The 13,746-nt window shown below is 45.9% G+C and overlaps 1 protein-coding gene across 4 annotated transcripts in view; it reads right to left on the reverse strand.

The window, feature by feature from the left end:
• CDK5RAP2 (CDK5 regulatory subunit associated protein 2) overlaps positions 1-13,746 on the reverse strand; it is a 170,673-nt gene that overhangs the window by 48,461 nt on the left and 108,466 nt on the right. For 3 of the 4 annotated variants that reach the window (XM_037492736.2, XM_037492734.2, XM_054689308.1), the window contains 3 exons: positions 8,421-8,844; positions 3,323-3,554; positions 1,195-1,317 (listed from right to left, as the gene is read on the reverse strand). In XM_037492736.2, the coding sequence (XP_037348633.1) occupies positions 1,195-1,317; positions 3,323-3,554; positions 8,421-8,844 (779 nt within the window). The remainder of the gene's footprint in view (positions 1-1,194; positions 1,318-3,322; positions 3,555-8,420; positions 8,845-13,746) is intronic. The other variant, XM_054689307.1, reaches the window with a different exon arrangement.

Genomic DNA, 13,746 nt, shown 5'->3' on the forward strand with positions numbered 1-13,746 from the left:
CTGAGTTGTATTCACAGCCCTTCTCGGAAATGCTTCCTTACAGTTAAGTTCCCAGAGATGCAACCATATCTGTTTGAGAGGTAGAGTAAGAATACATAGGTGGCTCTTAAACTAAAGGAATCATGGGAACATGGCTCTGCCACTTGCTGTCTACACAGACTTAGGCAAATTACTGCCCCAAGTGAGTCTCAGTCTCCCAGAAAGATGTCTAATATGGTTACAGTGGGGCTTCACCATGAGTTCAGAGCTTTTGCCCTCAAACACATATACCACACTGCCTCTGTCCAGAGAAACCTCAGCTCAATGTTAGTAAGTGGCTGAAAATTCAAGAGACAGCTGAATGTGGTAGAAAAACCCTTCTTTGTAAACAAAAGACCTGGTTTCAAACTGTACTGTCACTTCCTAGTTCATGACTTCGGACAAGTTACTTAAGCTCTCTGAAACTCAGGAGCTTCGTGTGCGTCAGGGCGAGAATACCGTTCATATAAGGATGTGTCTCTGTGTGGTGAGGATCACATGGAACAATATCTGCCACCAGGCTAAAAAGTATCTGGCATAGAGCCATGAAGGAACCCAACTAATATCAACATCTTTTGCATCTTTTGCTTCCCTAGAACTGTTCAAAGGCAGCAGATAGCCTACCACTGGGGGCATACAGATGAGGGCATGGTTATCACAGTTCAACTACCAGCTCTCAACCAGCAATGAGCAGGAAATGCAGGAAAAGCGGCAATGCGGGTGGGATGAGAAGACCTTGGGGATCCCTCAGAAAAGAAACAATACAAAAATTCCCTTTTCTGAGTTCTGCAACTGTTACCTGTGGCTCTGAATCCATTCTTGTCTCTTCACAGAATACAGACCCGCCATGGCCAACTGCCAGTTGCCTGAGGGCAGGCACCCTGCCTGTCCAGGTGACCCACTAGCACCCAGTCCACCGCTTGGGAGAAAAGTGTGTGGCAAGTGGACCAATAAGCTCAGAGAGACATCCTCCTGTCTCCTGACTCATCCTACTTACTAGCTAGGTGACCCTGGATCAATTCTTTTTAAAAACCTCAGTTCCCTCATGTGTTAATTGGGAACAGTGATGACACCCTAACTTGGGTGTTGCAGGGCTTAGCAATAACTTCATGTACACCCTCCCAAATAGGGCCTGCACACAGAGCTGCTCAGGACACACAGGGGCTGAATTCTGACCCATCTCAGAGCTTGTCTGCTGATCAATATCCCTTTCCTTGTCTGTCCAGACACAGGGCGTGGCTTTACTTCCTTTCTGCTCTCCCGGGCCATCCTGGTAGGCTGTTCCCACAAAGGGCTGGGCTAAAGAATTCAGAAAGAGAAAGAAACATAAATAAAACCATAGACTTGAAACTTAGCCAGGCAACTGAGAAGAACACAAAGATACAACAGGGAAAATAAAAACACAGGGGAGGCAAAATGCAATTTATAAGATAAAATTAATCTATCGAGCTGCCATAACAGGACATAAAAAGCATAAATATACTGTAGCTTGTCTGAAATGGTTTAAGTCAAGGCTCTCAAAAAACTATGAGTGAGAAAATGAATTCTATAGACTTGTGTCCACTTTTCTCAAGAAGAGAGAGGCTCCAGGGTCTTCTGGGCAACTGCGGAAGTACCACCTGGTTGAGGCATCTTAGGGTGTCAGCAAGAATTAAAAACAGTTACGAGCAAACAGCAAGCCTGGGGCAAAATGCCAAGGCCTCTGTTGGGCTGTATCACCTCTGCCATAAAATCTTTGCTCTCTGAAATCTCCCACTATTCCTGTCTCGTACTGATCTGTTAAATTATCTCCCCTCCACCCCATCAGACAGGGCAACCTGAAAAAGCAGAGGCTGCCTCTCATTCAGCTCTCTCTCCTATACACAGCAAAGGGTCTGGGAGCACAGCGGGTGCTCAGGAGTACTCAATGAATGTTTGATTAGGTGCCTGGATGGAGGAGAATGGATTAAGAGAAGGTGAGGAAGGAGGGAAGAGCAATCCCACCAAAGGCCAACTTATTTTGAAACCCCAACTATGGTCAACCTCAAAGAGAACCTAAAATTAAATGGGAAACACCTCTGGCTACAGATCATAATAAACCTGTACATGAAGCACTGCATACTAGGCTTCAGGACACAGTAAAGGGGCAAGCTCTGAAATCAGGCCTGTGGGTTCCAGTGGAGCGCTAGGAATTGGTATCAGTGTCACTCTGCCAGTCATTGGATCCCTGGAACTGCTGCCTCAATGATCAAACAGGAATATCATTGTACCTGTCCCCAAGGACTGTCAGGAGGACTCCAACAGAATAGCCCCTGTATTTAAAGTGGATAGTGAGGCTCAGTGAATAATAGGTGGTTATTTTATTACTGCCACAGGAAGTCCAAAGCTGACAGTCATCTCCCCTCCCCAAAGCACTCTGAAAACCCCCTGATCAGATGCAATCTCCCACGCCCATATACAAACCCTTCATTGGCCATTCCCAACCGACCTCAATCTCCTCCCTAACCCTTGCCCTCACCCCCTAGTTTAAGGATGCCTTAGAGCAGTACTTGGCACACAGGACAAGTTAATACACGCTTTCTGCACCAATAAATAAAAGACCGCTGTTGCTGTTCTTGTTATTGTGCTGCAGCCGCTTGCTTACAATAGCAATTCAAAACCAGAAGTCAAGAGAGATACTTTGTGAATTCACGGATCCTGTGAAAATGATGGTCACATTACATATGTGCTTCCCTGCCTTGTTCTGAGATTTCCTCAGATTCCGAGAGGGGCAGAGTCCAAAATCCGTCTGCATGAGAAGATGCCACTGAGGTCTCTCTATAAGCCCAGGGAGTCTAGGCCTGACAATGGCCTCTAGGTGGGAGGGAGGCTGGTCACTTCAGAGCAAGACATGAGGTGAAGAGGGTATGGAATTATACCTGACAAGCCCAAGTAAATGTGGCCTGGACATTCCAGAGAATCCTACAAACAGGGCTATTTTGCATACCTCCATACCTCTCGCCTGAGGTTGTCATGGATGAAGCCAGGAAAAAAGCTCAATTAAAACCATCCCACAGAATCCTACACGAAGGGAGCAGTGACCTCCAAGACCTCCAAGCACCACAAGCCCCCTTCACCCAGACTCCACAATAAAATAAAAACAATAACTGTGTTGTCCTTATTGTGCTCCCACAATTGTGTTTCTCAAGCGTCAAGATTAATCACAGCAATTCATGAAATTTATATTCAAACTCATTGCAATTCTAAACAACAAGGCTGACATTTCAAGCAGTTCGAGCGGGTCGTTCATCTAGTTCAGGGAGAAGACATTTTCCTTGGTGCTTACCATTCAGTAGCATTTTGTCTGGCGTTGGTCTTCCCTCCATCACTGCTTCAGCCAGAATTAACTTTTGGTGAAGTTGCTTATTGCGAATTTTCAATTCTGTCAGCTCCTCCTGCAGATCCAAGATCTGGCCCTGCAGCTGGACCACCACCTTCTGCGTGACAGGGAGCTGAGACACACTTCTTAACGACTGGGATGGTTTTAAAAGGATGGGCAAGCGGGACTTCTTTGCATCCTGAAAACACATGTACGCAACAGTGAATACACGACTTGGGTTGCACAGGCAATGTGCTCACGCCAATCTCATACACACTTCACACTGCTGTCCAGATGTCTGGTTCCTCTGATGGCACCTATGTTTATCCCCCAGCCGACAGAGTCGGTGCCTTGGCAGTCGCTCCTCTGATTGATAAGTGCCAAGTGTTTCCTCCTTGACACCCTCTTGGCCCTGGCCCACTGTCTCTCTGGACAATCCAGATGCTAACAGATGGCAGTCCTTTACCCCACAGTCTTATGGGAAGCATTTCCTTGTTCCTTGTTTATTTCCTCATTTCCCACCCATTCCTCAATCTAAGCCAACCTGCCTCCTGCCCCTGCCAGAGCACCAGCATCAGCCCTTACTGGAGTTTTCAGTGGCTACAGGTTATTTCCCAGTCACAGAGATTCCGACCTGCCTACCTTCATGTTTGATGGCTCACAGGCACTCCGAAGTCAGCTGAAAACTCAGCTCTTCAATCCCATGACACCATGTGACCACCCAAGAGCTACACCACTTCAGCAATCTCTATCTTGCTCAATCACACCACCAGTCACTTACTGTACAACCCCAAAACTTGGGAGCCTTTTTTTAGTAAATCGAAGTAGTAGTGGATGGCATTATATAATCAACATCTGTAACAGTACACTTCAGTTAACCCCCAAAAGTCCAGTGCCATCCTTCACCATATAGTGCCCCTTTTACATGATCTACTGATACCCACCCACACCCCCCACCTTTACTTCTGGTAACCACTCATTGGTCTTCAAGTCCAAAAGTTCATTTTTGTTTTATTTAGATCATACATGTGTTTGTTGTCTCTATATACCATACATGCGTGATCTCACACTGTCTTTCACTGTGCACTATTCCCTCCAGGTTCATCCCTGTCGCTGCAAATGGCAGGATTTCATCTTTTTTAAATAAGTGAGTAGTATCCCAGTGTGGACATTATATACCATATCTTCCTTATCCATTTGTCAGTGGGCATTTAGGTTGTTTCCAGCCGTTGGTTATTATAAAAAAAAAGTTGCAATAAACATGAAGGTGCATGTATATCTTTGAATTAGTGTTTTGGTGGTAAATGCCCCAAAGTGGGATAACTGAACCATGTAGAATTTCTATTTTAAAATGTATGAGGCATTTCCATACTACTTTCCATAACGGCTACACCCATTGACACCAGCACTATAGGGTGCCCTTCTCTCCACATAAACTTGCTGTTCCTCGTCTTCTGGATAACAGTTATTTTCATAGGTGAGAGGTGGTATCTCACAGTGGCTTTGATTTGCATTTCCCTAGTAATAAAGGATGATGAGCCTTCTTCACGTGCCTGGAGGCATCTGTAGGTCTTCTCTACGTAAGTGTCTACTTAGACATTTTTTAATCATTTTTTTTTTTTGCTGTTGTTGAGTTTTATGAATTCCTCATATATTGTGGGCAGCGACCTTTTGTTGAACATACACTATACAAATATCTTCTCCCATTCAGTAGGATGTCTTTCCATTTTGATGCATGTTTCTTTTGCTTTTACAGATGCTTGTAATCTGGTGGAGGCCCATTTGTTTATTTTTACTTTTGTTTGGGACCCACACATTGTTGAATAAATGTAAACTAACAATTCCAATCCTAGGAATATACCCAAGAGAAATGGAAAATAAAAATATATATATACACATACGTCAAAACTTTACATGAATATTCATAGCAACACTATTCATAACAAAGGTAGAAACAGCCTAAATGTCCATCAACTAATTAATGTATGGATAAAATATGGTCATCGCTATCATAAAAATGCAGTTAAGTACCAACACACACAACAGCACAGATGAACCCTGAAAACACACTAGGTGGAGAAAGTCAACCATCAAAGAGCAACTATTCTGTGATTCCACCAAAACAAAACATACCGACTAAGCAAATCTCTAAAGACAAAAGGGGACTGGCTAGGGTGGGCAGGAGAAGGGAAGAAGAAGTGACTGCTGTCTCTCTGGGCTAATGAGCACGTTCTACAGCTGACTGTGGGAATGGTGGCACAAGTCTAGAAACATGTTTAAAAACCACCATGCTGTACACTTTAAATGGATAAATTGTATGAAATGTGAATTGCACCTCAATAACCTTGTTATTAAAAGACTTTTTTTTTAAGTGAAGGAGAATGAACTTGCAAGGAAAATAGGAAATATCTGGGACTCTGAGGAGGTCAAGTTCTGTCAAGAAGGAAACTAGAGGAGGGATCCCTTCTTGCATGCTCTAGAATGTAAAATGCTTTCAAGCACATTCTCCTATAATCCTTAGAAATTCTGATTCTCAAAATTCACAGAATAATGGAAGTTACTGTGGGTATTTTCCAGACAAAGAGAGAACTGAGGCGACAAACCACAGGTCCAATGCCATACGCTAGGGAGGTGAAAGAACTGGACCTCATACTAACTCTTCAGGATGCACTGCTCAATTCGGGGAGACCCTTTCTGTCCTGAAATCCCAGAGAAGGAGGGAACAAATTCAAGGACAAGAACAATTGGAGATGCTGAAAGGGACCACTTGGGAGGAAGTGGGTGCTTCATAAAGAGAGCTGGAAAATCGGGCTCCACCGATCTTTATTCTTGGAACCAAGTGTGTGTGTCATATGGCAACAGAAGCAATATCTGCAAGTGCGCAAATGCCAAAGCCAACTGCAGGCTGGAAGTCGCCGTCAGTCAACCTAATGGGTTCGAAAATAACACCACACAAAATGCTACCTTCTGGACACCAAGCAGCCATACCTACCACCTTGTTAAAGGTGTCATAATGTGGAATAAAAGGGACAGGAGCACACAGGCACTCAGCTCCTAGCCAGGTACAAGTCACTGCCTGTCACATGTCACCTTACATCCTGTCACACCAGTCTCAGGTTCTAGGTCACATGGATCCTATGAGAGCTACTGACAGGGTCAGGTGACCTAAGAAAGCAATAAGTAGTAAGTAGCGAGGTCTGACGCAAGCACTGAGCATCTGGAAAGCCCATCTTCTCACCTCTGTCACTGAGAAACCAGACGTCAATCCGGTCTCCTTTCTGTACCCCTGGCTGTGGTAACATTCTTGTTAACAGGTCCCCAGAGTTCTGGCTTAAGTTCTAAGATGACTTATCCCTTGACTAGCCATAAGGAAAAGCATTGATTCTCTTCTGCTTCCCACAGAATAGAGACCACAGTGGTGCTCGGAGGGCTCCTCCCTTCCTGAGAGGGGCAGTTTTGTAATATCCCTGTCTGCCCTACAGCCAGCCTTCAGCACGCATCCTCGCTACTCTCTTAACAGCTGAGTCACTTTGGACAATTTTCTGAACCTTCCAGAGCCTGCATTTCTCTGTATGTGCAATGTCAGTAATACCAAGCTAACCCATACACTTTGGAGGAGATGAAATGTGCTACTACATGCGCAGAATGTCTAGCACCACCCTTGGCACATAATGCAGATGCTAAGAAGTAAGTAGATTCCTCCCTTTGAAAGCACAAAGGAAAAGGACAATTTCAAATGAAAAGGGGGAAAATTTCAATATATTTGGGGAAAGTAAGTTATTCAATTATCCAATTTTTCTGAGCATAAGATGATACCGCCATAAAAATAGAAAAAGTAAGTAAATAAAACACCACAAGACATCTAGATTTCCTAATATACAGGTACAAACTAAAGGAGCTGGGGCAGATGAGAACATTTCTATTCTAACCAAATTACATGAATTTGCATGTCGAGTATCATTAATATAATAGCAGTGTCTTCTTCTTCCCTTTTTTTTTTTTTTTTGTCTCTACTGATATCTTTAGAAACCCCTTCTCTAGAAATTACAGTTTTGGTGCATAATTTAAAACAATCAAAAGCAATTTTGCTAATGATATATCTAACTCTCTTTGGTATGTACAAAAGCAGTAATTTACTGGTCAGAAAATAAACTTAATTCTCCATTCTGATGCTATGAAGCAGTGTGTATGGTGGATTTCCTGATACGAAACACCCATCAGAAACAAGAATACCAAGAGCCATCACTTGAGCTCAGTTAGAAACACGGCCCACTTCCTTCTCTGCCAAAACCATCTCTCTGCTCCCTGTAAAGCCCAAAGCTTCGAACCAATCAAACATACCAAGAGGGTCTGGCTCTTAATAATCTGGCATGGTTGATGAGGAGCTGAGAAAACAGCATCGTGACTGAAGTAACTAGACCCCACCGCCACAGGCTGCAGGGGAGCTTGTCAAGGAACAGGGCCTGGCTGTCCAGTGAGGCACAGTGAGGGTCCCTGTCCAGCTCCTTAATCACTGCTTAACTTTGGGTGCTGGGATCTGGCCTCCTCACCCTTGACAGGTATTGTGAGGACAAGCGAATACAGAAAAAGTCCTACCTCTCAGACACAAAGATGGCACAAACACCACCGAGGTTCTCGGCCAACCCCTCAAATCAGGTTATGGCAACATTACTACAACATGCAAAAGTAAATGTCTACGAACAAGAGAAAGCATTTCAACATTGGCATGTCCTCCATGAAGGCATCAGCACAACCACCACAAAGGACGGCGTTCCTGATACGTGACATAGAGGAGAAAAAGCTAGAGAGAGATGCATGCGCATGAGTCCGTTTTTACAAGGAAAATGCATAAACATATAAACGTCACGGATCAGTGAGTTAGGGCTGGGACAGGAGAAGAGAGAGCGAAGCGGAAAATGTTAGTGATACTTTGGGGAAAGTCAGGATGAACACACACCTCTAGGAAGAGTCTAGGAAAACTACAGGGAGCGGGAGATACTGAAATTCACAGAAATAAATTAAAAAAGAAAAAAAGCAGTAAAAATAAGTACGTGGGTAAACTTACTTTGTTCGTCCCACTGGGGCAAGGAAAGGGAGCCGCCGGCCGCCCCAGCATCCTGATCGATGTCTCTGGCTGATGCTCAGCGCTGAACACGGCGTCCGGGGCTTTCTCCTCCCAAGCCTCTCTCCTGCCCACGTGTTGGAAGGGCAGCGTGTCACCCTCTGTGGCCACGGTCTGCACTGAGGCATCCTTCAGTTCCACACGGGACGCCTCACCCACCTTTGGTAGCTGGCCTCCACAAGGCAACTTCAGTTCATCACGTGGCTCAGAAAATGAGCCAGCGTGGAGGGAATGTCTCAGTTTACCTCTTAGCTCAACAGCCACTGACTCGTCAGCTTTACCATCAAGTTGTTCTCCAGAAACTTTCTGCTCTATCATGCGCAGTCGTTCCAGAAGCAGTTCACGCAGCACTTTCAGAATGTCTGGCCTGTTTTTCCAAAAGGGAAGGAAAGGAGAGAACTAAGCTTTCTGCTACCGCCTATCCCCAACCCAATTCCTTGCTTGGCTTCTGTCTAAACTTCATGGTGAGCACGTGCTACACCAATGCCATGCCAAGTTCTACATCCCATGTCATCTCATGACACCATGCCTGTCCCATGAGTAAGACAAGGAGAATTGACAGGACATAGACGCACAGTAAGTGAGGGGGCCACCTGGCTCTAAGATGCAGGCTGGGCCTAGAAGCAGCAAACTGGGCTATAAGGTGTCACTGATCACGGCATGGTCCACCACCCTCCTAAATCTAGGAGGAAGTATGGCTTTACATGAACCTGGCCACATTGGCAGATCCATCAGTGACCTGGTCCATCGTGGTACACAATCAATGCCCACTGAACAGGTAGGTGCCAAGTGAGGGGTGCTGTGACCAGGCAAGTGAGAAAAGGCAACATCTTTGAAATCAGACCAAAGGGCTTTAAATTTTAACTCTGCAATTCCCTGAGAGATAAGGCTTCCTCCACGGGACAGCCACCAGGGTAAAGGGAAGGGCAGGTGCTCCTCACATGCCACAGGCCTTGGTTCCCAGTTCAGCTGTGGCTATGGGCAGCTCCTGAGACACAGTCTGGCTGCAATTACCTGGCACCTCTCTGCTGTCTTGGGGCTTCTTCCAGAGCCCCATGAGCAAGGCAGCAGGACAGTGGGGACATGTGGAAGAACTGCCATGCAGGGCACAGAGAGGGTGAGCAAGCACAGGGCTATGAACACAGCCAGCCAAGCCTGCAACAAAGCCCATGGTTACCACAGGCAACAAGAGAGAATGTGCACCAAAGAAAATGTAATGAAGCCATCTGAAGGAGACTCTAAGATAAGTTTGTTTAAATCATCTGAGAAATAATGGGGAAAACGAAGCTCATTTAATAAAAAAGAAAAAGTTCTGACAGGGACTGGAGGGGCAAGCACAGAGGCTGACCAGGTGGGAGGCCATGGCGACCCTCCAGGGAGAAGCAGCAGCAGGTCTGGACGAGGTGGGGTCATCACAGAGAGAAGGTTCGAACAGACCCTAATGATGTTAGATCCTTGTTTTGTGTGCAGTTTCCCCAGGCTGTCTTACTTAAAGCAGCAGCCTTGTCAGACAGTGAGAGAGGCCTCCTCCCACGTCTTTAACCACCTTGCCCTTCCCTTCCTCAGCATCTCTGCTCCCGCGGACCTGGCTTCATCTTCCACAGCCCTCTGGGCCAGGGCAAGGCCTTGCTCCTATCGGCCTTCCTATCATCAAGCTCAGGATAGTCAATTCAATTCAAATTAAACCACCACAGCTCACTGAGATAGGGTAAAAAATAAAAGTATAAAAATCAAAATTAAAATGGATGGTACATGCTTCACTTCTAAAATGGAATCATCCAGACTACACAAACCATCTTAAAATTTAGCAAACCCCGACTTTAAAAATATTTCTGGCACTTCAAGCATGTTAAACTAAATTTTCCTTTCCTCTCCTTCCCTTAATTTAGATTAAAAGTAATGACAATTGCTATCTAGCTAGCCAGAAGAGGACCATTATTCACTACCAAACAACACACAATAAAACTCAGGAAAAAGACTTTACAAATGGGTAGTAAAAGGTGGTGAAGGAGGCCATTATAATATATTAAAGTGGGGGTGCTATTAAATAAAACATTTCAAATGTTACTTTGCTAGAAATCCAAGCAGCAGATCCATTAAGTAGGTGCCATAATCTTTTTAATGGTTCAGTCCAAAAGTCTGGTCTGAGGCCCAGACATTGTTTAGATACCCTTCCCGAGCATCTCTGCCACATAAAAGATAGAAGGGGAAAGACAATGACGGTATGAAGCTTCACAGTCTGTACAGACACTCTGAACACATTCAAACTGAGATGGGGTCTAATGTTAACTCCACTTTACAGGGCTTGTAAAGATTCAAGAACCCCAGCAAAGTGGCAGAGCAAAGACTGGAGCCCAGACCTTCCTGACCCCAAAGAAGCCTGGCACTGTGCCAGTTTTCTGAACTTGCCTTTGGCCGTGACGGTGAGCTTTCAACCATCACATATTCACCCACTGGGGGACTACCATTTGTCATGTACGGACATGGAAATGCATGGTGAAAAGTATCCAGGAGCTTACATTTCATAGAGGAGGAGCCAGACATGCACAGATCACTTAAAACTATATCAGACAAAAGTAAGGCAATGGGCAGGCCTATGGGTCGAGGGTGGCTAGGAGGGAGTTCCGAGACCAGGTGTTTCCCTTCAGACAGTCGTCAGGAAGGGCATCGCCACAGAGCTGACACCAGCTGAGACACTACCAGTCACAGGTACATGTAGGAAAAGAGTAGGTGGAGGGAACAGCTCCTGCAAAGCCCCTGCTGTGACAACAAGCTTGAATGTCTGAGGTACAGAAAGGAGGCCAGTGTGGCTAATGAACAAAGAGGCGCAGACATTGAAGACAGAAACGGCAAGGCCAAGATGCTACAATCACACTAACGCGAGGGAAATCCGCTGGAGGGTTTTACACAGGAAGAGACAGGCCCTCAGGTTTTAAAGGTCACTCCAGCTGCTCCGCAGAGAAGCAGAGGGTAGCCATAGAGATGAGAAGTGTGCCAGGATGTGTTCTGGAGATGGGATCAATAGGACTTGCTTATGGAAAGGGGAGGGTGTGGAAACTAGACTTTCAGCTACAGCAATTAGGTAGAAAGCAGTGCAATTAAATGACGTGAGAGAAAAGTGAAGACACAGATTAGAACAGGGAGCTGGGTTTTAAACAGATCTACACCAGAGTCTCTTAGACATGCAGGTGGAGCTGTCAAGCAGAGAGCAGGCTGTATGATCTGGAGGGAGGTCTGGGCTGTCAGTAAGTCACCCCACATACCCTAAAGCCATGGGGGAGTAAGAGATAAAAAGAGGGCTGAGAACACAGCCCCTGGGACACTCTAACATTCCCCATCTAGCAAAGGAAGGGGACGAGCAAAGAGACCAGGAGGAGGCACCCGTGACATGGGGAGAAGGGAACCGGGAGGGGGCAGTGAGGTTGGCCAGGTGCTGCCGGCAAGGCTGACACAGGCCACCTAATTTCACAAACTGGGAATTGTCACTGACCTTGACAGTGGAGTGAAGGGTATGTAAGCACTTGAAATGGGACAAAGAGAGGAGGAGAAAAGAAAATGGATAGAGTGAATAACAGGCAATTCTTCTAAGAAATTGTGCCTTTAAGGGGAATAAAGAAATGGGACAGTAGCTGGAGCAAATGTGAAAATAGAGAGCAGGGGGAACTCTACCCAAATGGTTGACATTAAAACATATCCTGCGCTAATGGCAATGATTCAGAGACAGGAAAAAACTAATGATGCAGAGAAGAGAGGGGGCCGAGAGGGTAGGAAGTAAATCAAGGAGAGGGCAGATCTTGGGTGCGAGCAGGGACGCCTCTTCCCTCCCACAGTGAGAAAGCCAGCGTCTGTGGGTATTGAGGCAGAGGCCAGGGGACTGGCAGGGAAAGTGGAGTCCTTCGAGTTCAACTGTTTCTGTTTTCCAGATACACGAGGCAGAGAGGGGAGAAGAGAAGCTGCAAAATTGTCTTGTGCTGGGCAGCGCTAAAGTGCTCATCTTGTAATCAGTGATGATAAATACAAGGTACGACCTGTCCAACAATTACACTTAACTGAGTAGCTGACCAGGTCAAGGTCTGGAGGAAGGGCTGGCAGGGACAGTGAACAGGGTTCACCTCTGCCTGGGGAGGGGGTGTGCACCGGCAACAGCAGCCGGCAGGGTTATTCAGAGGAACCAGCATGGCCGGAGGCTCCAAAACAAGAAAGTAATTGGCTGATTCTAGGAAGGAGAAGGGCAGTGCGACCAGAGCTCAGAAAAGCAAGGCAGACAGGCTATGTGAAGAGAGTGAAGGAGAGGGCTGCCACGTCGGCAGGGCCTAGTGGGCCATACTAAGAATTCTGATTCCAAGGAAGTGGAGAGTCTTGAGTGTTGAGTGGAGTGACAGGACTGCATATGTACAAATTTCTCCGGAAGCAGTGGTGAAAACAGACTGGGAGTGAGAAGGATGCTTGCAGGGGACCAGTTAGGAGGTTACTGATGTGAAGACAAATTAAAAATGAGATAGAAGCTAGGAATGGGCAGGAGGCAACAGGGAAGACAAGTGGTACATAATCAAGAGCCCGTAATGAAGGGTATAATTATGAGCTATTTAGAAAGCACAATGATCAGGATGTAGGTTTGGGAGGTGAAAAAAAGAGGAGAGTCAAGAGAACCCTGGGTTTCTGGGGCCCCATCTAGAAACCCACAGATCCAGTCCCTCGATACCATGGATTCTATCTTTAAGCACTTGCTGAGTCTTCTCCCCGCGGTCTACGTGCCAAGTCTGTTCAGAGAAGGTGCCATTTCTCTCCTAGCTTCTCTGGACCCCTCTCCAGCACCATGCTCTGGTGGCACTTCACCCACCTGTCCCTCAGTCACACACAGAAAACCAGACTCAGATCTTCTGAGAGTAAATCTCCCTACTTCTATTAGAGCTCAAGAACATATTAGGCTTAAAAGCAGTCCCCAAGGGCTCCCCTTAGATTTTACATTTATTTAACTATCAAATTTCACACCTAATTTTAGGCTATAAAGACCAAAATATTTAGGTGATAAGTCCTAAATCATGTCCTCTAGGGAAGGGGGAGAAGAAGGAACTGGGAGTAGAGAGAGGGAGGGCTCAGGATTCACATGCAATGTGAAGGGCGGGGCAGGGAAGTCCCATCTCCACAAGCCAGGTAGGGGCCTTAGTGACCCCTTCATCCACCTCCAACAAAGAAGTTGATCTGATTGGTCAAGTGCAAGTCGACTAATCAGGCTAAGGTAACCAGTGGGTAAGTTGCTTCCTTATCC

Source organism: Talpa occidentalis, unplaced genomic scaffold (genome assembly GCF_014898055.3).
Source record: "Talpa occidentalis isolate TD23 unplaced genomic scaffold, MPIMG_talOcc4v2.1 talOcc4.7, whole genome shotgun sequence".
NCBI lineage: Eukaryota > Metazoa > Chordata > Mammalia > Eulipotyphla > Talpidae > Talpa > Talpa occidentalis.